Here is a 23,328-nt window from a genome sequence, read left to right as displayed (position 1 = left end):
GGCGTGTGGGGGACTTTTGGGATAGCATTGGAAATGTAAATGAAATAAATACCCAATTAAAAAAAAAAGAATAGGCCTGGTGATGTTTGCTTTATGATCAGTGCCATGTCTGGTTGCTTGCTGTACAAGTAGAGTTTAGCATCATAGTTGCCCTCTTCAGGAAGACCTTCCAGAAGGATGCTGCACTGCATCATTTGAGGCCATTCACAGAGTCCATGGCAGAACTGAACTAGGCTCACCATGATGTTAGTGGATATTTACCATGCACTTAATCACAGCAGTATGTGTTTGGATATTCCCAGAGCTCTTGATGCTTCTTAAGTCAATTAGAGCTAATGATATTTAGCTTCCAGAACTCTTGGGGATTAGCCTAAATCTGATAATATCTAGGAGAGGAGTAAGAACCTTGGCACAAGTTTAGCTTTTAGTAAATGAAATATCATCCAAAGAACTACATTGTGCCACCACACAGCTTAGTCGTAGAATGAGGAGGGAAGAATTGCATTGTTTACTGTTGCATAGTTTGGTGCCCTAGGTAGATGTAGTCTTGTACTGGTCATGTGGAACTTATATATGCCATGGAAAAATTCCTGGGATTTGTGTGTATGCTATTTCAGTTCTTTTGGTTGTTTTTTTAAAAAGAAAAATAGGCATATTGTTATATTTCTATTATCAGAGATTTATAACATATATGAATTATATACATATATACATATATACACACATACACATATATATATATATGCTATTTGCTCATTTCACCCCCCACCCCCTCCCCTGCCAACTCCTCTCAGATCCTTGCCTACTCCTTGTACACCTCCCAATTTTATATCCTGGTTTTTGTTGCTGTTGTTTTTAAATAACCAAACAAGAGTGAAGTTTGTGCTGTTTTTATTTTCCCATGTGTGAGGCCATCCACTGGAGGTTGACCACACTCTTAAAGAAATTGACTCTCCTTTCTATGAAAGCCTTCAGTGACCAGTAACTCCTCAGCAAGAGGTGGAACTTAGGAGTGCCTTTCCCCTTCGTGAGGAATGCTGACTGGGTAGATCTTGGGCAGCTCTTGTGTAGGCAACAATAGCTACTCTGAGTTCACTTGTCCTTTCTGGCCTCCGACTCTGGGAATTTCCCCTAACCATCTGGGTGATAGTCCCTGACCTTTGGGAGAGTTGGATAGGATTCAGCCTTCACATTGGTAGCTTTGCATTCCAGACACACATTCTCAGGACTTGAACCAGTTGTGAGTTTCTGCACTTTCCCCTGTTCACGTCTCAAAGACACTTCTTTAATTTTTAATGAGGGTTTTTAATCATAAAAAAGCAATGTGCATAAACAATGAAAGGAAGGTCTCCTTGGGTTTTTGAATTTTATTTTTAAAAATATTTTTACAACGATATACTATAAAACTACAAATTCTTCCTTTTTCCTCTTTGCAAAAATTGCACCATATAATAGGGTGTGTGCTTCTCTTTATTTTTAACTCACTATATCTTGGGGTTGAAACTACTTTTACTTGTGTATGATTAATGACCTTTTGATGGCAGCTGGGTGTTTTGAATATTTACAGAGTTGGCTCTGACATCTGTTTATAGGTGATGATCTGCAAAATGCACCTCTGGAAATAGACAGATGGTGTCCAAGGTTAAGATGCAGTTTAGTCTCTTCAAACCTCATCTCACCTTATACTTGCATAACCACCTTCACTGCCTACATACCTACAGCAGTGTGTCATCACTTCATTTGGTCTTTGCCAGTGAGGGCTGGGAAGAGAAGAGCTAATGACAGTGTAGGCCAAAGTAATCCTGACAAGGGAAAAGAGGTGAAAGATGAATTAGAAGAGATGAGAGATGCGAAGCTAATAAGCTTCCAACAATGACTATCTGCCAAGCAGTGATTTGACCAGACACCTCAGAGTCTAATGGCCATTTTGCCATATCAACCTGTAAATATTCATTTTTTAAAAAAAACTTCATGTGTGTGTGTGTGTGTGTGTACCACAATCGATGTGGAATGTCAGCAGACAACCCTTGTTGAGGCAGGTTCTCTTATAAACTGCTGTGTATGCCAAGCTATTATATGGAGATTTTCTTGTCTCTGCAACTGATCTAACTATAGAGGCACTGGAAATTACAGATGTGTATTACAGCATCAGTCATTATATGAGATCTTGGGATTTGAACTCAGGTCCTCATGCTTATCGGAGAAGTACTTCCCCCACTGAACTTATTTCCTTAGTTCCCCCCCTCCACATGCTATCTTATTCCTTGTGTACTTTGAAGACTAATGTCTGCCTACTCGACTTCCTATGAACTTCTCAGTTCCCCACTGAGAAAAACAACACAGAAAAAGCCTAAAGGATTTATCCAAGGTCCAAAATCAACTTATGCTGACACATAAGATCCTATTTACTCCTCCCTACATACTGGTTTAGACTGGGATTCCAGTTTGTACTGGAAAGGGCTCCAAGGGTTTGAATTTTCTCAGGATGAATTTCATACAGTTTGAGCTTAATTGGTTCAAATCCAGCCACTTTCTATAACAAAGAGTTTCTTTATAGAGACATTGTGATAGTAAACACATTGGCATTCTCCCCACTGGCAAAGATTCTTTGCTTTTGTTTTTGTATTTTTGTGACCAGATCTCATATAGCCCAGGATCTCCTTAAATTCACCCTGTAACCGAGACTGACTTGAACTCCTGATTTTCATTCCTCTGCCATGCCTGCTATTGTCAGTTATTCAAGGTTCCCCCCCCCCCAGGGTACACGTGTCCTTTGCTTCAAAACTGCTATAGCTACTCAGAGAGAACATCACTAAGCTATGTGTAATAAAGAGTTTTAGATTTTTTGTTTAGAAAATATATAGAAATTTTTAGAAAATATTAGAAAATATATCAGGCAGCCACACTTATATTCTACTTCAAAAGCTTCAGCATATTAACACCTTCCAGGATGTCCTCCTGGGCAGGCTCAGAAGTGGGGCTGCAAATTATAGCCTCTTCCTGCTCTTGCTTCCATCACAGGAGCACTGAGTTGGAGGACTCACTGCCTGTTCCTCTTGCTGAGGAGCACTAAGATGGAGGACTTGCTGGGACTCCCTTGGTTTTATACTCACTTATTTTTTGAGGGGTTGTTGTAGATCAGGATATTTTCCATTTGAATAAAAAATAATGTGAGGCTTCAGGCTTACTCTCAAGTTCTAATGATACTGTAACATCACAAAGTCCCACAAGGAGACAATGTCTAAATGACACAAAATATGTAATGAGAGTGCAACAAGGAAATGGACCTTAGAAAACACCCTTTTATAATGAAAAAAAAATTAACCTGGACCAATGACATTTTAATTAAGAAAGCCCAAGGTCTACATTGTACCAGCTGGACAACATCACCACAGTGGTCATTCCTGTAGTGTAGAGCCATGAGTGTCTAGAGAATTAGACATTTATTGTGTTTGCCTGAAGCAAGGAAAGTGTCACTGTTAAAAAATGGAATATGAGCACTGCAGTGGTCTTAGAAATTAACTAGCTCAAAATCCAATTTTACTGAGAAGGAAACACAGGCTCAAGAGTATGTGTTGTTCAGCTGGGGTATCAGCTGAAATAAGATACTAGACATAAGCCCTGCCTGTGTGGTTGGGTTCAGTTTTCATTGGGTGATCCATAGTGTGTGTGTGTGTGTGTGTGTGTGTGTGTGTGTGTGTGTAAACACATGGAGACAGGTATATAAAGAGGTCAGAAATGACCTCCCTCAGTTGTTCTCCACTACAAATTTATTTATTATTACTGTCTTATGTGTGATTGTATGTAGGGGATGAGGGGTGTGTGAGTATCATAGAGGGGTGGGGGATACTAGAGGATAACTTTATTGACTTGTTCCTTTTCTTTCACCTTTATGGGTTCTAGGGATCAAATCCCAGTAATTGAGCTTGCAAAGTCAAGTGCCTTTGGTGAGCCATCTTGTCTTTACATCTCTACCTCATTTTAAAACAGGATCTCTCAGTGAACCTGGGACTCGTGATCAGCTGAACTATTTGGATATCTGGCCAGCAAATCTCAAAGATTCTGGTGTCTCTGCATTCCTCTCCTTAGGCATTGGGGTTCTACATGCTGGCATCTCTAACCTGTACTTTTTTTTTGCTGGGAATCCAGACTTCGGTCTTCATGTTGTGTATCAAGCACTATACCAACCCCTGCTACAAGAATACAGTGGTTGAACATTTTGTCCATTTGTTTTCAAAGTAGGCAAGGCATATTTACAGACCTACTGGTTTTAACAAGAAAGAATAAAAATGAGGAAACCAAATCATGTTAAAAGAAAAGGATGTAAGGTAACATAGATAAAGTCATTTGTCCCCAGAAACTGAGCTCAAAGATTGTTCTGGAGGTACCACTCCACTTGAGGGCTGTGTCTTCTGTCTCTTGATCTAAGTAGTGCTGTTATCTCTGTGAATGATCAACTGTTTTAGACATGTTTCAAATTAATCGTATAAATAACCTGTCGGCGCCCTTCATTGTCCAGTTCTCACGGCAAACAGAATGCGATGTGTTTTTATAACTAGCGAGCTATTTGACTTCTTCCTTCTTTCCCACATTTGGATATAGATTGATATAGCATTACTTAAAATGCTGCATATAAATTAAACATTAAACAGGCGATATGGAGAAGCTAACTGCCCCAATAGAATCGTTAGCTCTGCAGTCACCACCTCAAGGACACTCATATTTCATATCGGATGTCCTTCTTTTGAAAAGTGACCACCAAGGTTCAAGTGACATTTAAGTATATCAGGCAGCTGCATAATTTATGGGCCATTTTGTTTTGTGTTCTTATTTTAACAACAACAAAAAGACATGGAAATTAATGTATTTACTTTGGTCTTCTTCCCACCTTGTCCCGCAGATCGGTGCACTGAAGGACTACTATCACTTCTACCATAGTAGGACCATTAAAAGGTCTGTTCTCTCGAGCAGAGGAACGCACAGTTTCATTTCAATGGAACCAAAGGTAAGAACACCCAGTTGGATGGGGACCAAGAAGCAATGCTTCTGCATTTTTCATTGGCAATAACACTAGCAGCCAGTGACTGAGCATGAGGCTCCGATTTCCACCTCTGTCACAGTATCCTTGGGTTCAGTATCTTTCTGCCCTCAGGCCACACCACTCACAGACTTGATTTTTACTGACATGCCATAGTCATCCCATCTGTGGAGCATCTCAGGTGTAGCTATAGGTATAAGCTTTTATGCATAATTGAGAGGGGCCACAGCTTGAGAAGAGATCAGTTGAACATGTCTAATGGGAGAAGAACATGCCATCTCTCTCTATGCATGCAGCTTTAGATATTGAGAGCTCCATGGGTGATTTTTCCCCCCTAGTACTCTTAAGGCACTATTGACTTATATTTATACTTGCTATTTTTCTTAGCATTGATAGTCTAGAACCAAGCTATGTCTGGGACAGAAAGCATGCTTGCATCCACAGGAAAAAAAGCCAGCTCCTACTCTTGGAGACTCATCCATTTTCTTCTTACACCTGGTCTCTTGGGCCTGTGAAGCAGTGTAGTCTTGAAAGACTGTACAAGGAAGTAATGACCAGCACTGAGTCTCCCATGTGATAACATGAGGTGGCTTTGGCATAAGATATGGGAAACTAAGAAGATTTGGGGACAAAGTAAGAAACAGTAACTATGACACTGACATCAAGTTAAGTAACTGTCCTTATTAATTATGTTGGAGGAAGAAGCTGACCTCCATAAAATTAGTTCTCCAAGATGTGCTGAGTAATGAAGAAGCAGAGGTGGCCATGGCAGCATATCTTACATCCTCTTTGAGTTTATTATGGTACATAATTCAGTAATTATGCTATTTTGCCTCTTCCCCTTCATGTGACTTTGGTTTGCCATGGAACTCATTCTCAAATCAATAAACAATTTCCTGCCAGCCAGCATAGCAGCCTCATATAGAGTCTCTTGGAAAACTATATTCCTTGTTAAAAAGGATCTTACATGGATTCATGTACAATTCAATGTATGGTTTGGAGTCTGGCCTTCTGTTATGGGCCATGGTTTAGTTTGTATCTCAGTTAGGGTTTCCATTGCTGTGAAAAGACACCATGACCATAGCAACTCTTATAAAGGAAATCCTTAACTGTGGCTGGCTTACAGTTCAGAGGTTTAATACATTATCCTCATGGTAGGAAGCATGGCAGCATGCAGGTAGATATACTGCTGGAGAGGTAGTTCAGAGTTCGACATCCAGATAGGCTGGCATGGGAGCAGGAAGAGAGCGAATGACACTGGGCCTGGCTTGAACATTTGAAATCACAAAGCCCACCCCAGTTATATACTTCCCTCAACAAAGCCACACTTAACTCCAACAAAGCCACATATCTGAATAGTGCCACCCCTTGTAAGCCTATGGGGACTGCTTTCATTAAGCCATCACACTCTGTTTAAGTTTGCCTTGGAATATTTCCTTGGGATACTATGGCACAATGTTCATGACTGTGAAATTATATTTCAATAGTTAGAGAAAGTACACTTCTTTCAGCAACCCCCCCCCTTCTGTGTGACAGAGAGACATCCTCAAATATGTTTACTTCAGTGGCCTGCAAATGATGTGTGCATATTTATTTCTATTTAGAGTAATTCTTCAGGAGAGGTAATCTGTTGAGACAGTTTGATTTTGCTATGCTTTTAAAGCAGTCACATTTCTTTCATCTGTTGAGCAACAATCTTGAACTTTGGCAATTAGCATGACTTCTGTTTAAAACGTCATGGGCAAAGTCCATGTGAATTTGAAAAGTTGGCTTGCCAATTAGGAACGGAATGTGTTGAGACTTTGTTTACCAGAGAATTTACTACATAAGGAGCTATTTCCATACTTAATTATCTTAGGCATCTTGGTTTTCTTTTTTGCTTATCTCTATGCATGAAACAGCGTGTGTATGATCCAATATCTATTGGAACACCTTGGATCCAGGGGCATTCAGTACCTGAACACCAGCCTTCCTCAAAGACTCCAGGAGTGCAAGGCCAGTTAGGACACTCCGTGGCTCCTGTGCCAGTCTGCCTCCTCGATAAAAGGGATGCCAAAGAGTAGGGCTATATGCCCTAATCTCCAGCCTTTCAGGTCAGCCTGAAAGGCTGGCCAGACTGTCACTCAGACTAGCACAGAAATGAGTTTCTACCCCCTTTTTTCCCACTGGTTCACTGGATATTTCTTGAATCCCTAGTGTCTCCAGCCCCATGCCAGGCTCTGGGGTACCTCTTGGTTCTCCCTGAGCAGCTTTCAGGGACCCCCAGGGTAGGGTGATGCGTCTTAGAGTTGGGGTTTGGGGGGAAAGGAGATAGAAGGTGCTTTCCTCTGCAAACTCCCTAGACAAGCTTAGGCTCACTTAGCATTTTTTTCTTTTCAAACTTAAAAAGACAAAACAAAACTCACTCTATTTAGAATGAAGCTATAAAAGTAGCTTTCTGGATTCCCCAGGCTGTCCAGTGTCCTTCTCATCTTAATCTGTGCACACACAGACAGTCACACATGGATATTTCCTGAACATTCAGAAGAGAGCTACAAATACATACCTTCAATTCAAACTCCTATAAATCCTGAGAATAGGGATGAAGGTTGGGGTAGACTCCTTTGCATCTGTGGGATTGGACTATGGGAAATGGCTTTATGGAGGACATCAGTGATGTTAACTTCATGTGACTTTTAACTACCACCTTCTCAAGAAAGGGAAAATGGCAGGTTGGTTGAAGGGGTGCACACACCAAACAGTCTAGGCTTTGTTTGCCCTACTAAATTGCATGGCTTCTTCTGAGATTACTTAGAGGGCTCCAAATAAGGCAAGGCCAAAGGAGCAACGTTGTGAGAATAACCCTCTTGATTCTAAGAAGGTTGTGTGGTCAGCTGGGGCACATGAACCTTGAGAGCAAGAATAGCTTTGACTCCTACACAATAACATGGCTTTGTGATTATCATTTTAAATGACAGGGATTCACAGACTTCTGAGATGACAGCACTAGTATAATAACAACATAGCCTGGCAGGAAGCGTTGGTACATTTTAAAGCTCTCTCTCTCTCTCTCTCTCTCTCTCTCTCTCTCTCTCTCTCTCTCTCTCTCTGCGTGTGTGTCATACACACTTGTAAAAGCATGCTTAGCTCTGCTTGCGCATGTAGAAGCCGAAGGTCTTATCTTCTTACTTTTTAACATTAGCTCTTCCTTTTACTTTTTACCTTAGTTTTGGAGATAGTATCTCACTGAACCCAGAGCTTGCTTTTTTTGGCTAGACTTTGAGACCATGTCTTTGTGAGTTCACCCACAGAGTCATGCCTTCAAGCCATCATCCTGGGTTGTTGTTTGTTTGTTTGTTTGTTTGGGGGGGATTTCATTACTTGTTTGTTTTCTGTTTTGTTGTTGTTGTTTTAAGTGACCAATCATTCTCCAGAGAAGTAAACTCTTTTGAAACCACAGTCTACTCTCATTCGCACAGCTTCGTCCTTTTTAAGTACTTAATTTTTAAATGATGTGTATATGTGTGTATGTGTTAATGTGTGGGTCTGTGCAGGTGTCCAAGGAGTCCAGAGAGAGTGTTGGATACCCTAAAGCTGGGGTTGCAGGGGCTTGTGATCTACCCTGCATGAGTACTGGGAGCCAAATTGGATCCTGTGTAAGAGCTGTATAGACACTTGTATGTGCAGCTACCCCTCTAGCCCATCTGAGAGTTTATTAATTAATCTGTGTACACATCTTTGCCAGCCACAGCCAAAGTTATGAACACTATCATTCATATGTTTTGTACCTATAAAAGCCACACAGAGTAACACATGCCTGTGACCCCAGGGCTGGGGTGGGGAGAGATAGCTACACCTAGGGGCTCTCTGGCCAGTAAGTTTAGTCAAAGCACTGAGCTCTCTGTTCAACTAGCAACTATCTCAAAACATAAGGTAGTGCGTAATAGAGTTCAGAAGGCACCATCTATAGGACGTTATGTAGAAGCCTCTCATGGGTCCTGTTTTCCAGGCACATGTAGGGCAGAACAAGGGAGCAGGGGAGAGTTCTTTCTTTTTATTTTTCATCTTTTCCAAGAAAAAGAAAACTTAAATCACTAGTTTTCAATTAGAGAAGTAGGGCATATTAAGGGAAAATATCTAAGTATAAACAGACATTACATTAGATAGCTATGCTCTTTGTATATGTGTGTATATATCTCATGAAAACAGCTTCTTCCCCCCCCCCCCCGCCCCTTCATATTAGATTTTATCTGGAAGGTTCTGGCCTATCTGTCTTTTGTCATTTCTAGTTCTTTTCTCATTTTTAGATCTCTTATAAATTAATTATCTGAATCCAAGGCAGGCTCAGCCTGTACTAGAGACTAGGATTAGAAGGAGATCTTTCTTACTGAGCCAGGGAGCAGGGCCTCCCTCATCACATGTATGGTGGCACACCTCAATGGCTCAAATGACGTCATGAAATCACAGGCTCCTCCCATTCAGCCCCATCACTTTCCTATGCAATACTGGCATAGCCCCCATGGCTCTGCGGCAGAGAGTGTTTCCATATCTGAGTGTGATAATGAAGTCCATGTGAAATAAGGCAAACTGCTTCTGTAATTGAAGAGATTTAACTTGTTAGTCTTCATCTGCTTACCTTAGTTTCTAAGCACTGCGTTTCCCTTTGCCTTCCCGAAACACAGAGTGGTACGTCAGTGGTGATGCAACCACTGTGTGAATATGAGAACAGTTGGCTTATTCTCCTGGAGAAGCAACGGTCTCCAAGTCAGGGTGGCCCAGGATTAAGGTCAAGGCTTCCAGTCATCGGCACACTGCCTCATTTGCTACATTTGTACATAAGCCATTTCCTCTGATGAGAAGGAAGCATTCAAGAGTTGTCTATCAGCATGGGGAAGGAGGGTGGCATGAAGTAATGATAGATAAACTGTCGGAAAAATGGAAAAATTCCAGTTGTGCCAGCTTGCTGTCTTTTCTGCTGATTTGAGTTTTAGATGTTTGCTTTCCTCTGTTTTATTTTTAATGGATCTCTCTCTCTCTCTCTCTCTCTCTCTCCCTCTCTCTCTCTCTCTCTGTGTGTGTGTGTGTTTGTGTATGTGTGTGTATATGTGTGTGCCTCAAAATTGACAGCTGCACCTCTACATGTTATGAAAAAGTTGCACAGATCAACTTCATACCTGCCAACTCCCATTTCACCATAGATGCATTTCGTAAGTCCAGAATACTCTCTCATTGCCAACTGACCTTTAAGTGACCCCTGGAGGATACCAGCACATCAGTTATCTCTATGTTCAACCTAGGAAGAATCCCCTACTAGATCAAGTGCATGCAAATAAGCTATCCATGCACTTGGCATTCCCCAGTAGATCAAGTGCATGCAAATAAGCTGTTGACCCACAATCTACAAGGTGACTTTGTAGGTAGAGAAACCTTTAGGGAGAAGTAAGTATATGTGTCAGCAGTGATTTGTTGTTGTTGTTGTTCTTGTTGTCTGATAGTATGTATGTGCCTCTGTGTGTGTGTGTGTGTGTGTGTGTGTGTGTGTGTATGCATGGGGGTGATCAGTGTTCCAGTTTTCCATTTTAAATGTGATAATGTGTAGTACTTTGACTTTGTTCTGTAGACAGGTTTTATAAGTCTCAGAATATCCCCTAGATTTGTCTGCACTCAGCTGTCCACTGATCTGGGATGTACTGAAGTCAGTGGCTTTGCCCATGTATTTCCACAAGGCAAGAGTGCTGTCCTGGGACAGCCCTGAGGCTTTGGGTTGTTTAACTGCATCCCCACTGCACTAGTAAGTGAAAGGCTTACTGGACACCCTAAGAACGATTGGAAAAGCAGAGTGACTTAGATCTGATGTTAAGCAGAGAGGATATGGGTGGTGTGGGGGAGCAAAGAGGATTTGAGGGGACCTTCCTTGTTTGAGGTTTTTGGCCCTATTTTTAGCAATGAAATTTTTAGCTATGCAATGTAATCATGCTATCTAAGCCCGGTCTTTAGCTTTTGAAAGCATTTCTGAGCATTCTCCTGGGAAAAGCATGTCAGCCATAGGTTTGCAATGCCTGATACATTCAGAGAAAGAATAGAAGAGAGAGGGCAGTGAGGAGCATGGTGGGTGCAGAGTTTACTGTGTCCTCCCCTCCTCCCTTTTTGTCTTGTCCCCCTTTCTGTCTTGCTCTCTCTCCCCTTCTGTCTTGACCCCCTTCCCATTTTGCCCCCCTTTCTGTCTTGTCCCCTTTCCATCTTTCCCCCTTTTTGTCTTGCCCCCTCTCTCCGTCTTCCCCCCCTCTCTGTCTTACCCCCCTCTCCATCTTGTCCCCCTCTCTGTCTTGCTCCTTTGCTTTGTCTTGCTTCCAGGATTCCCAGATGTCTGGACAGTCAGAACCCAGAGGGTCAAATTGTACATTTTGTGGCTAGTTGATGGGGAAGTTGAGCTCCCAGCCAGAATCTCTCAAGACAGGGATGAATTAAAAAAGATCTCTCAGCCATTTTGGTGAGGCTGCCAAGTGTTTGTAACAAAGTGCTTGAAGATAGGAGTTTTGTTTGAAAGGTCATAAATTTGAAGCTTACAGTGCTGGCACAGGTAACAAGGCGTGAGAAGGCCAGAATGGAAATCTCTGGGCATGTAGCAGAGTCAGCGCCACCCTTGCTCTGGGGAGGGAGGAATGCACACCTGCACCTGGGTACCCTCCAGCTTCCAGTCCTCCAGCACCTGCCGTTCTCCACCTTTAATAACATGTACCAGTATTAAATATGGACAAGCCATTCAAAAGTATTAACTACCTCTGTGAGCCAAAGAAAGCAGATTGGACAGTTGTCCTGACTTGTAACCCCACCAGTTAGTTCTTAGGATGCAGGGAAGAAAGCTTGAAGAATATACTTCCTGGCATTTTCATGGTTTACTTAGTTCTGACTCTGCTCTGTAGTGGGACTCAAAACAGATTCCCTCAGTATCCTAGGATTTCAATTGAAATCGCTTATAATTCTGGATATCAAACCTGGGGACTCACAGGCTAAACAGGCAGTCTAGCACTGTGGTGTGTTTCTTCTGGGTGTGTGCAAACAGCAGGCAAAAGAGATGGAGGACTCCTCTGCTTCTTCCAACCTTCCACTAGCTCTGCACGAAGACCTCTTAGTACCCCGGGGGGAAGGGTTAACAGACATGGAGTGAATTGGATAATTCAAAAACAGCAGGGAAAAAGAATTGGAGTGATAGCTATAAAGAGAGATTCAGTGAGGACAGGTTGCATAGTTACTACAGCTACAGGAAGCAAAGTTACCGTAAAACCTGTTCTCTTTTCATAGTTGGTAAAATATTTCTAACATGTTAAAACATTATGTATTTAAGGCAAGATCTCATAGGTAGGCCTAGCTGTCCTACCATCTTTAAAAACCTGTCTTAAGAGAGAATATGACAAGGCAGAAAGAACCTTTGAATTTTTGTTCTTCAGCCTTTGTAGGGTGAGCTCTTAGTTTCTATCAAATTCTCCCATTTGAAGTGTCAGCATCGCTCAGGCATGTATTTAAATCTATGACAGAACTGAATAGCATGAGTTCTACATGTAAGAAAAGATTAAAATGTAGGTTAAATCCTTACAGCCTAGTAGGAAATGAGAATACGTCTGTCCATATGGATAGTGAAACATCTCTAGAAACATTTCCAAAGTTTACAAATAATATGCAAAAAGCATGTAAGACATATTCTCCTAGACTAAGAAATGACTTGTCTGTGTGCGATTGTAGCTATGTATGGAATAGAACTGGGAGAGTAAATAACTCATCTCCTCACACTGCCTGAGAGCTTTCCTTTAAAATATCCCTACATTTCACTTGGCATTCGGTCCCATCATTTGCTTCCTTTTGAGATTTGTCACACATTCCTCTGCATGCTTCTTTCTTCTTGTTCTTCACTAACGAGATCTCTCTAGAAGGTTCCATGAGAAAAAATAAAGAAAAAGAGGCAAATGAAGAATGACTGCTCAGTTTCTGCCTTGGCCAACTGGTATATTAGAGAGGATGAATGTCATCCACAAGGAAGGAAAGGGTTTGGGGCTATGGCAATAGTTAGACCTGTTGTTGGGCCTTGACGATAATTTTCTACCTTACATGTAAACTCTGGAGAGTCTGGGGAGAGTCAGAACTGTCTCTCTCATCTTTATGCTGAGATTATTTAACTTTAAGTAATATCTTTACTCGACATCTTTATTTAAATGATTAGTAACTAGCAACACCTAAATGTATGTATAGAACTCTATATTTTTATCTTTCACCTTGGCTCCCAACCCTTTTTTTACCCTCATAAATGGCATCATTACAAATGTAGTTACTAAAGACAATAGAACAATCATTCATGAGTCTTTTCTCTGTACTCCCGCTTTGAAACATTCAGTGATGTACATTGCTATGCCAGTAGAGTTTATCTTGGAGCTGGGCTTCTGTGTGCCTTTCTCCCCTGCACTGACACCAGCCTGTTTCATCCAACAGTATCCTTGGCCAGGTTCCACCACCACCATCATCTCTGCTTCTGATTTTGATTGTCCATAGTCATTTTTAGAGAATCAACTTCCAAAGATAAAATTGTGATTAACCTTTGCAATGACCTCTCCACTGGCCTTCAAATAAAATCTAGCTTAAAAAAATATGATCTTCAAAGGTTGATGTGGCCTGGTTTTTTCTTAATCTTTGAAACTATCTTTGTTCTCATCTCACTGAGCCTCATCTTTCTATGTCGCTTTATGTCATAAAATACTTTCCCTTGTTCTCCATGCCTAATGTATATCTTCTTTGGTTTTTGCATAGTGGATGAGCCTATCTTTTCCACCCCCAGTTTTATTTTATTTTGGCTTATTGAGGGAGTGTCTCACTATGTAGCCTAGATGAGCCTGGAGGTTACTATGTAGACCAAGCCACCCTTGAATTCTTAGTGATCCATATTTCTATTAAGTACTGGAATTAAAGGCTATGTTGCCATATCAGAATGAATTTAATGTGTCTCCTTGAATTTGCTATGTACCGGGAATGATCTTAAACTCCTGATCTTTCTGTAGTTACCTCCCTCGTGTTAGGATTCCAGGCACATGTCTCCATACTCAGGTTCTCTTCCTTCATGTTTAAAGTATATGTTACCTCCTTCGGATGATTTTCCTTATAAACATTGTTAAAATAGATTCTCAATCGCATTGTCTGGCTTCAGCATGTTAATGTCTTTTCTATATCTACCGAGATATACAACTGCACTCTTTCTTTCTTTGTTGTTTGATTCCTGCCTTGTATCTAATTTACGGGGATATTCCTGTGCCCTGAAACACTTTGTGCCACGCAGAAACCTTTAGGAGAACCAATAGATAGAAGAGTGCCATTGTGTTGTTTATAAAGGAAGATAAGCAACAGAAACAGTAGGAAAGCTGAGAGCTTTGATTTTTCTCTTGCATCACCTTTTGGTGGCATACAGGGCACGTTTTTCTTTTAAATGTGGACATATGCACAGCCATTGGAGAAACACTGGTAGAAAGGGGCAGAGGCTTGGATAAATTGGATATCTGTATTCTGCTCTCTACCTTATCACCAGCTTAGAGTTGCTATTAACATGCCACTTCTCATTGCTCCTACTTCACTCGTGAAATCAAGGAGCAGATGAGCTATTTCCTAATGTTCATTCCGAACCATTAATTACCATCTTGAGTAGGTGTCACTTATGATTTCTCCATCAGTCCACAGTGCCATTGGGAATGCATTTTCATATTCCACATTCTCCCTTATTTAGGAACCTCCTGCATTTACTTTCTCTCTATATTTAGAATATTTGTTATCATAGTCAACTCCACTGGTAGACATGTCTCCTTGTCTTAGGAGAACTGATTTTACATTTAGACTGGAGAGTAACCTCTTTGGCTTTTCAGATGGATAGAGACTCTTAGAAGCAAACTTTACTTATCAACTGTGTACCTATTTAGAAAGGAATGAGTCCTGTAACTTATCAGTGCAATGCTATGAGAATATGCTAATAAAGCAATAGTTACTGTTTTGGCTGATGTCCCTGGAGTTATGGAGGAGTTCAGAGTAGTAAAAATCCACATTAATCATTACTTGGTATAGAAACCCCAGCTGATAGCTAATTTCTGGCTTCCTGCCTGGACTTCCAGTATCCAAGATGCTCTCCATGTGGCAGAGACAAGGTGAAGCCATAAGTTCAACCAAGGTATAGTCTCATGCCTTGTACACCATAAACTTTCCAAAATGGCCAAGGAGTAAGCAAAGGCAAATGGTTGGCTTACTTTGGGCTTGCTCTCTTGTTCCTGGGAGACTTTGGAGACAGAAGCACTTAGTGTAGTTTTGGAAAGATTGAATAGTTTCTAAAAGTCATCAACAAGTAAACATTTTTAAGACATCTGCTCATTCTAATAAGTTAGAAATATATTAGAAGGTGGGGTGGAGTCAGTAGAGGAACTAAAAGAGGCCAACAAAAAATCAGATAGAAACAAAGGTAGATATGATAGATGAAAATTATTAGTGACTCTGTTGATTCTCTTGTTAGTCCACTGGCAAAGCTAAGCAACAGTCTTCATCCATGAGTTCTGAAGCCCAATCTATCATTTTTGGAAGCTTTGCTGTACAAGGCACTGGGATGTACCCTGCCTGAAGCTAGGAATTCATCTCTTTTCTTTGCTGATCTCACTTGCAGGAATCTAGAAACTAGCCTTCAACATCAGCTTCTGCACCAGCACACAACACTGCCCCACTGTGAAGCCATAGTTTGAAAGCACCAATTAGTGTACTTTTAAAAACTTTCATGTAAAATAACTCCAAGATTATATTTTCCAAAGAAAATAACAAATTTCTAGTTAGGTCTATCTCAAATATAACACAGGTTATACTTTTGCTGAAGTGTTCATCATTTATCTTAAATTCAACTTTAACTCAGCAGCCTGCTTTATTATTTGGTAAATACAGCAACCTCAATTTACACCTAAATCATTTTAAGATTAAAGGTAGGGAAAATAGACCAAATACCGAGAAACACAGCTGACAATAAGGACTCTCCAAATCTCAGTATCCATGACAACAGTATATTGTTGGTAGATTTCTCTTATTCCTTTCTCAAAAATGTGCCTTAAAAACATCATTACTATAAAGGAACATGATGGAATAACCATAATTATTTTCCCGTGTATTCTATGATGGGGCCTTTAGATTGGTTTTCTGCTTCTAATAGTACCCATAATACAGCAATCAAGACCACTCCGACAGTGACTCTTTCCATTCTGTTTAGTAGAAAGAAAAATTCAGTTAGTGTGTGTCTGTGTGTGTTGGGTGGGTGTATGTTACCTGGTGTGGAGTGTGTGCCTGTGTGTTTGTGTCTGTGTGTGTGTGTGTGTATGTGTGTGTGTGTCTATGTGTGTGTGTGATGTATATGCTGATGGTTGGGAGCTTGCTATAGTTAACCTGGAAGCCTCCACACCAAGGTCATTTGCAATGAATTTATCTATCAGCCTTCTCATCAGCTGTCATCGTTTAGATTGTATGCTTGGAGAGGAAGCAACCGTTTTAGGCTTTGTAGAATTTGGAAAGATTTTGTAAAGCACAAAATAACCCTGTTGTCACACGATCCCTTCAGAAGAGGAAGTTCCAGCTCCATAGATCTGAGTCATAGGAGACAGTTGGCAATAACTAATAGGATCTGTCAGAAGGCTGGCCTGGCTTCAAGCTCGAGATTGCTGAATTACTCCGAGAGGGCAAAGGCACCTATGAACCCTTGAGTGGCAATAACAAGATGGGCCACGGGCCCATAGAGCTGACTGCCCTCAATTTCCTGTCTGTACTGCTTAGACTTTGGGGGAACATTGGATTACATACATGGAAATTGAAGTTAGCAATGCCCTTTCCCTAGTAGCCAGTTTCAGTACCTATATGGTGAGTTAACTCAGTGGTCATGAACAATGGGCATCTGAACTTAATTTTCTTTTATAATCAGGGAATAAGCAGAGCTGAACTTCATGTCTAAATGCAATCCATAGTTGGACATGCTTTATGAGATGGACAGAATTCTGAAATTATACATAATTTCTAAGTCTTTAATCTTGGTAATATGTTAGGAATAGGAAATGATGGTTATACCAATACTCCAAAACTTTAATAGGCAAAGGCACTTTTTATGTCCTTGTACTATGTACATTTGAATTTTTTAGAATCAATTTAAATCAGGTATAGGCTCATGCCTATGGTTCCAGCACTTGGAAGGCTGAAACAAGAAAAGAAAGTTCCAGGGTTGCCTTGGCTATATAGAGTGAGTCACAATAGACAAAACAAAAGCCCGACTTCTCCCTAATATTTTATTAGTTTGCAAACATGCATCAAAGTTTTGAAAGAGTAAAAGGAACAGCATCATATACCTCATTGCATGATTAGCATTCTACACATGGTCTTTACCACACAGTTATGCACCTCTTCATTTTAACCTGCCCATTAATCCATCCAAATTCTTAATCCACTTCAAGTAAATTCAGTATATCTATTGATTTCTCTAGCATGAAAGATTGTCACCTATACTTTAACTTCGGCTTTCACAGTTTCCTTCTGATGCAAAATTTACATTGCGGAAGGGTCACACTTAAGTGGATAGTCACTCTTGGAGTCTGGACAAACTTAGGTTCCTGACAAATACCAACGTTGATTGTTCCTTCAAGTCTCTTCCTACTTAGCTGTTTTCATACAAAAGCAGACAGTGTGTCTGAAAACTTTGTCCACTATATGGTAGTAGATGTGAGAATGGCTGATTAAAAAAAAAATAGTTTGCTTAATTCACCTCCAGTAAAATTTACTTTGATGCAATGATACTGCAAGTTGTTGGCTGCTTTTGGTTGTGTGATGGCCACCACAATGAAGGCAAAATGATGTGCCATCCTCTCAGAATTCATAGGAGATGAGCGTGTGTTTCTCATCAACCTTCTTTACCCACACCACTAGGTAACTCTAGTTTGTGTTCCACCCCTGTAGTTGTTCATTTTCTGGAGGGCAGATGAAGGGAACCTTAACAGTCAGGAGTCTGGTCAGGTTGAGCTCTTGCCTTTGATACAGCATCTTTGAGATTTCATACAGGAAGCTGTTTATCTCAAGGGTGTCCCTCTTTTGTTCCCTCTGCTGAGTAGCAGTGGCTTATGGATGTGCTGCAGCTTGACAGCCCACTCACAAGCTGAACGACATGTTTTGGAGACTCTGAGTGTAGCACCTATAACCTGAACAGCATTGGTTCCTAAAGCTGCCTTTGCATGGATTTGCACCATATACCTTTTGCTGTTTGTTCATAAATTCTCAAATCTATTGCCACATGCAAGTGATGGTTAGGAGAATGGATTATATGATTTAGAGAAAGCTGTGCTACTGTCTCTCTCACAGTGAAATCTACAGCTTATAAACATGTTGATAATACGTATTACACTGCAGTTTTTATTTTGACTTGGGAACCTGAAAAATATCATTAACTGCTATTATTTCATCATCTAAAATATCTTTCTTGTGGGGAACAGTTATTTTTTTTTAACAACTGGGCTCAGAGCCTACATTTTTCTTTTATTCTTGTAGATTTAATTAGCTGTGTGTGTGTTTTATTGTTGGGTGTATAGAGGTCAAAGGACAACCTATGGCAGTTGGTTTCTTTTTTTCCGTCATGTTCTTCCTGGGAACTAAACTCAGGTCTCCAGGCTTGGCGGCAAATGCCTTTAGCCACTAAGCTATCTTGCTGGTACAAAAATCTCACAGTTTTCTTTCCTTGGTAAGACAAATGCTTTAAATTTCCCGTCTCATCTTAGAAGAAGGTAGGCATTATCTGTCTTTGTCTGTTGAGTACTAAGATTTGGTGGTAAGGAAGAAAAGAACAAATGAGATTGGCGAAAAGAGTATTGGGAAAGGGAAGCTCTAAGAAACAGTAGCAACCACCAATAAATATTTCATGGTGCTGCTCTATGTCGGTGGTTACACCAGATCAAGTTGCTTAGCCATAAGTCTGGTTGATGCTGGCTTTAGTTGAAGGCAGAGGAGAGGTGACTTTCATCATCACGTTGTGACTTTGCTTTGTCTGGAGAACCAATGCCAAGTGGAAAAGGCACTTGCCAGTCCTTTCCTGGTCAAAACTTGTCTTTTGCTTCTTACATTTCTAGGGAAGCAGACAGCATGGTAGTTTTCTTTATTCTTACATACATACCTCTGGGTGTGCATGTATGTCCTTCTGTGTATATGTAGGTACTTGCCTGTTATACGCATTTATACCGGGGTTGAAGGTAGTAGACTCTCTGTTATATTCCTCTACTCTGTTTTCCAACAGAAAGATATTACACATTTATCAAGTCCCACACTTTCGAATTTGTAGTCTAAAATAATCAGACTTTGGTAAAAGAAATATGGGAATGTGTTTTTGTCACAAGCTGAGTGAGGAATAGAGCTACATTTTATTGTGTGGTCTCAGTAAATCCCCAAAGTTTTCCTGTCCTCTTTTTTTTTTTTTTTTTGAAAGTAGCAATTGCAGCCTTGAGCTAATGATTAAGGATAAAAAGGCTCTTATAGACACCTTGCACTTAGCATTTGCACAGCAAGGAATTGTAGTGATAAACTTCATATAGAATAAACAGACCCTGGGGCCATTTGAATATGTTCACAAATGGTGTTACTCATCTTATTAACCAGTTCCTAGAAATATAGAGTGCCACGTATGAGACTATACCAGGAATTTCCTGGTAGAAATGTCTAATTCTTCCCCGTTGTGAATCCTGTGCTCATCTTCTTGGCGAGGCGCCAGGGAAGCATTTTTCTTTATAGGTATGCTGATGTTCACTGATGTTCATGTTAGGTTCATCAGTCACTTTAACACTTCAGTAGCATCAATAATCTGTCTTTGTGTTTGTAAGCTTCCGTGCTGCTTATGAATTTACAAGCAGCCAAAGTTGGTTGTTGAGCATCGTGGGCAGGGGAGGAAGTGCATCCTTGGATCTCCCTCTCCCGTACTCCCTGCACTATGGAAACTGATGAAGAGCCAAAGAAGACAGGGAGGTACTTTATCCTTGTTATGGTGATAGCTTGATACACAGTTATTGAGTTACAGTGCTGTGGCTTCTTTCAAGATCAAATTTGCACATAATTGCAACTGTTACAATGACAATTTATTAGACTTAAAATGTGTGGCTCTCCAGAATACCACTCTTAATGGAGAGAAATACAAGTTTGGCAGTGTGGATCAAGAAGCTTTAGACTTCACACAAAGAAAGAAAGAGAAGCGTGTTTCAGAACCTCTACTGGGCAACATAGGTAGTGTATAGGGGCCATGGTCTGAAGATCTGTCCTCTAGAGCACTCTCTGTGGAGATCAGGTCTATGCAGTGCCTGCCATGAAAAAGAAACACCAGGAGACAGCACACAGAAGTCCTTTCACAGTGGTTTCCCACACATCTCTTTTGAAACACTGTATGGACATTCTTTCTGAATCATGAAACATTTGTTTCAGTTTGAAGTCTTTAAAAAAAATATCTGGAACTGTTTCAGGCCTTCAGTAAATATTGACTGCATCATAATGAGAGACATTATGGTTCATAGATACTCAGTATATAATTTGAAGGGAGAACTAGTAATTATCAATCATCTACTATAGACTGGGCATGGGCTGTCATTCATAAACATTGTGTAACCTAGAACACTTACAGGGCTTTGAAAAGTCCTAAGAGGAAGCTGAAGTCAGTGAAGCTCATGACTTAGAGAGGCACAGGGTGTTTCCCTGAAGTGGGATACCTCTTGTATTTGTTTTTCTTCTTTCTGACAAAAATTAAAAGGTGGGAATAAAGCAAAATGACAGACAGGCCCATGGACAGTGGTCTTTTGTTCCTCCCTAGATGTTTGAAGATTGCTGTCATCATGGTTGATACAATTACTCCCCCAAAACACACACACTCATACTCACAAAACAGGAAGTTTATTACCAAGAGGCATTTGGCCTTTACACCAGGAGACAGCAATGCCAAAAGACCAAAATGTGACAAACAAAAATAGGCAAAAGACTGTACCAGATTCATCTACAAGTAACCAACTTTGTACTTGGATTCAGAACCTGTTTGGTGATGGCAAAATAACTGACTGCAACTTGTGATTCCTTGGACCGAACAGGACCTTGCAAGGCATGGCCTGTGTACAGGGAACCTCAAGAAAACAGTGGGGATAAAAAGTCAAAGCAGAATGAAAAAGTTGCTGGCGTAGGCAAGAAACAAGTGGCCAGCAGCCTTCCCTTTACCTTAAGCTGCTTTTAAAAGCATATATCATTTTAGATAGCTTAAAATATGTAAACTTTAGAGTATATTAAAGTATAATTCAATGATGTGATAACTGACCGGAAGTGGGTATTATCACCATCATTGAAATGAGAGGAGAACTTTAAATATTTCTTATAGCTTACTGTTGGCTGGGCCCTGACATGGTACTTTTAAACCTATGAATCCAGATTATCTTGGCCTCTCTTCTCAGTCTTGCTCCCTAAAGACAGATATTCACTATAAATTGGTTATATTGGTTTGAACTTAAGGTAATGCCAAGGAATGTTATTATCATGCCCAACTGAGCTTTAGAGGGTCACAAGCCAACTCTCTATGTAAGACCACACACACACACACACACACACACTCCAAATTACTATGCCTTCAGTGAGAATGCAGAAGCAACATTCAAAGAATTTAAAACTCTTGCTTTCTATAAGAAGTGGGATCTGTCATTACTCTTCCCATTATGTGGATGGGTAAACAAAGGCCCTAAGAAGAAAGGTAGCTTACTCAAGGCAGAGTGGATAATTAGCTAAATCCTTCAGGGTGTTCTCTCATGACCACTGCATTATGTTTCCTACAACTCTTAGGTTTCCTTACTCACAATTGCCTGCTTGTGCATTCTATATTAAAACACGGTTCCCTTTGATAGCAGTTGTGAGCAAGCATGTCTGAGTGGCCATTTCCTCTTTCCTGGTTAATAGCCATTTGGATTTGGCACTGTGGTGTCTTGTAATTCTCAGTGTGAGCACGTATGCTGCCTCAGCCTTTACTTAACCTTCAGGATATTATCAGACTTAATCCTCCTGATAAACCCATGGAGTAGGTAAGTGTTATTACCCTCATTTTATAGATAAACCATGGCATTGCTGGAAGGTTAGGCAATCCACTCAGGCCATAGGGCAGGTAAACCATGTGGTGAGGGAGGCAGTCCTGATTGGTTATATTCCAAAGCTCAGGCAAGCCCTTTGTCACCTCCTAGATAATCTCCCATGGCAACCTCTGTGCTGATTTCAAATGTCTCATCACCCATCATTCAAGGATTTCTTTGAAATATTTCAAGATTCAGGGATCACATAGAATGTCTTAAACTCACCCTTTAAGAAAGCTGAGAGGTTTATAAAGGAATTATTGTATGATTTAAGATAGACTCTTTGTAGAAATTGAAATGTTGTGTCCAAGGCACTGAAAATCAATTAAAAAGGAAGGTAAACATCTCTGGGGCTCCAAATTAATCTAGGCTTTTTTTTTTTTTTTTTTTTTTTTTTTTTTTTTTTTTTTTTTTTTTGCTGTGCTCTGCCTCTTGCCAAAATCCTCTTTTCTGCGTCTCTACTCTCTGTTCTCATTACCCTCCAGTTCTCTTCCTCAGCACTTTTATGTGATGCTTAAACGTTTGATTCACAAGTTACGACAGACTGATACTAATGCAAAGTATCATATCCCAAATATTTATAATTTGGAGGAATCAAAACTTAAGGGATAAAATATCAAGGATGTAGCTTTAGGCTTGAGGTGAGGAAATTCTCAGGGTACCTTCCTGAGCCCTGGTCTCAGCCATGGACCAACCCAACAGTCAGCAAGTCAGATGACCCAGCCTTCCCATCTCTCTGTGCAGAGCTCACTGCCTTGTTACTGTGCCTTGGGAGTTAGATGAATATGGATGTGGTGCTGACAGAGGGATTGGTGGCAGCCAGTGAGTAAGATGGCTTCTGCTCTTGGCCCGTTGAGGTGACTGTGTGGGTGGTCTTTCGTGCCTTAGTTTCTCCATCTGTTTTAGTGGAAAGGATCATAACATTCTTGGAGATCACAGAATGGAATGTGCTGTGTAAACACCAGGCAGTGTTGTTACAATAAATAGCAAATTAGTGACTCCAGCTTCAGTTTCCTGCACTTGATGACGTGTGTGTGGATCTCCCAGAGATTCAGAAATTGTCTCTAGAAAAACAACAACAACAACAACGACAAATTTTCTAACAGAAACAGAATTTTAGGATTTGAGTTGCTTTATCTGCTGAAATGTATACCC

At 40.6% G+C, this 23,328-nt stretch overlaps 1 protein-coding gene across 4 annotated transcripts in view; it reads left to right on the top strand.

The window, feature by feature from the left end:
- The window catches only part of Pcsk5 (proprotein convertase subtilisin/kexin type 5), a 412,773-nt gene that overhangs the window by 40,653 nt on the left and 348,792 nt on the right, over positions 1–23,328 (top strand). For all 4 annotated transcript variants that reach the window (XM_021151578.2, XM_021151579.2, XM_029472674.1 and 1 more), the window contains exon 2: positions 4,901–5,005. In XM_021151578.2, the coding sequence (XP_021007237.1) occupies positions 4,901–5,005 (105 nt within the window). The remainder of the gene's footprint in view (positions 1–4,900; positions 5,006–23,328) is intronic.

The sequence above is a fragment of the Mus caroli genome, chromosome 19 (genome assembly GCF_900094665.2).
Source record: "Mus caroli chromosome 19, CAROLI_EIJ_v1.1, whole genome shotgun sequence".
Classification (NCBI taxonomy): Eukaryota; Metazoa; Chordata; class Mammalia; order Rodentia; family Muridae; genus Mus; species Mus caroli.
This window is presented reverse-complemented; position numbering and strand designations above follow the sequence as displayed.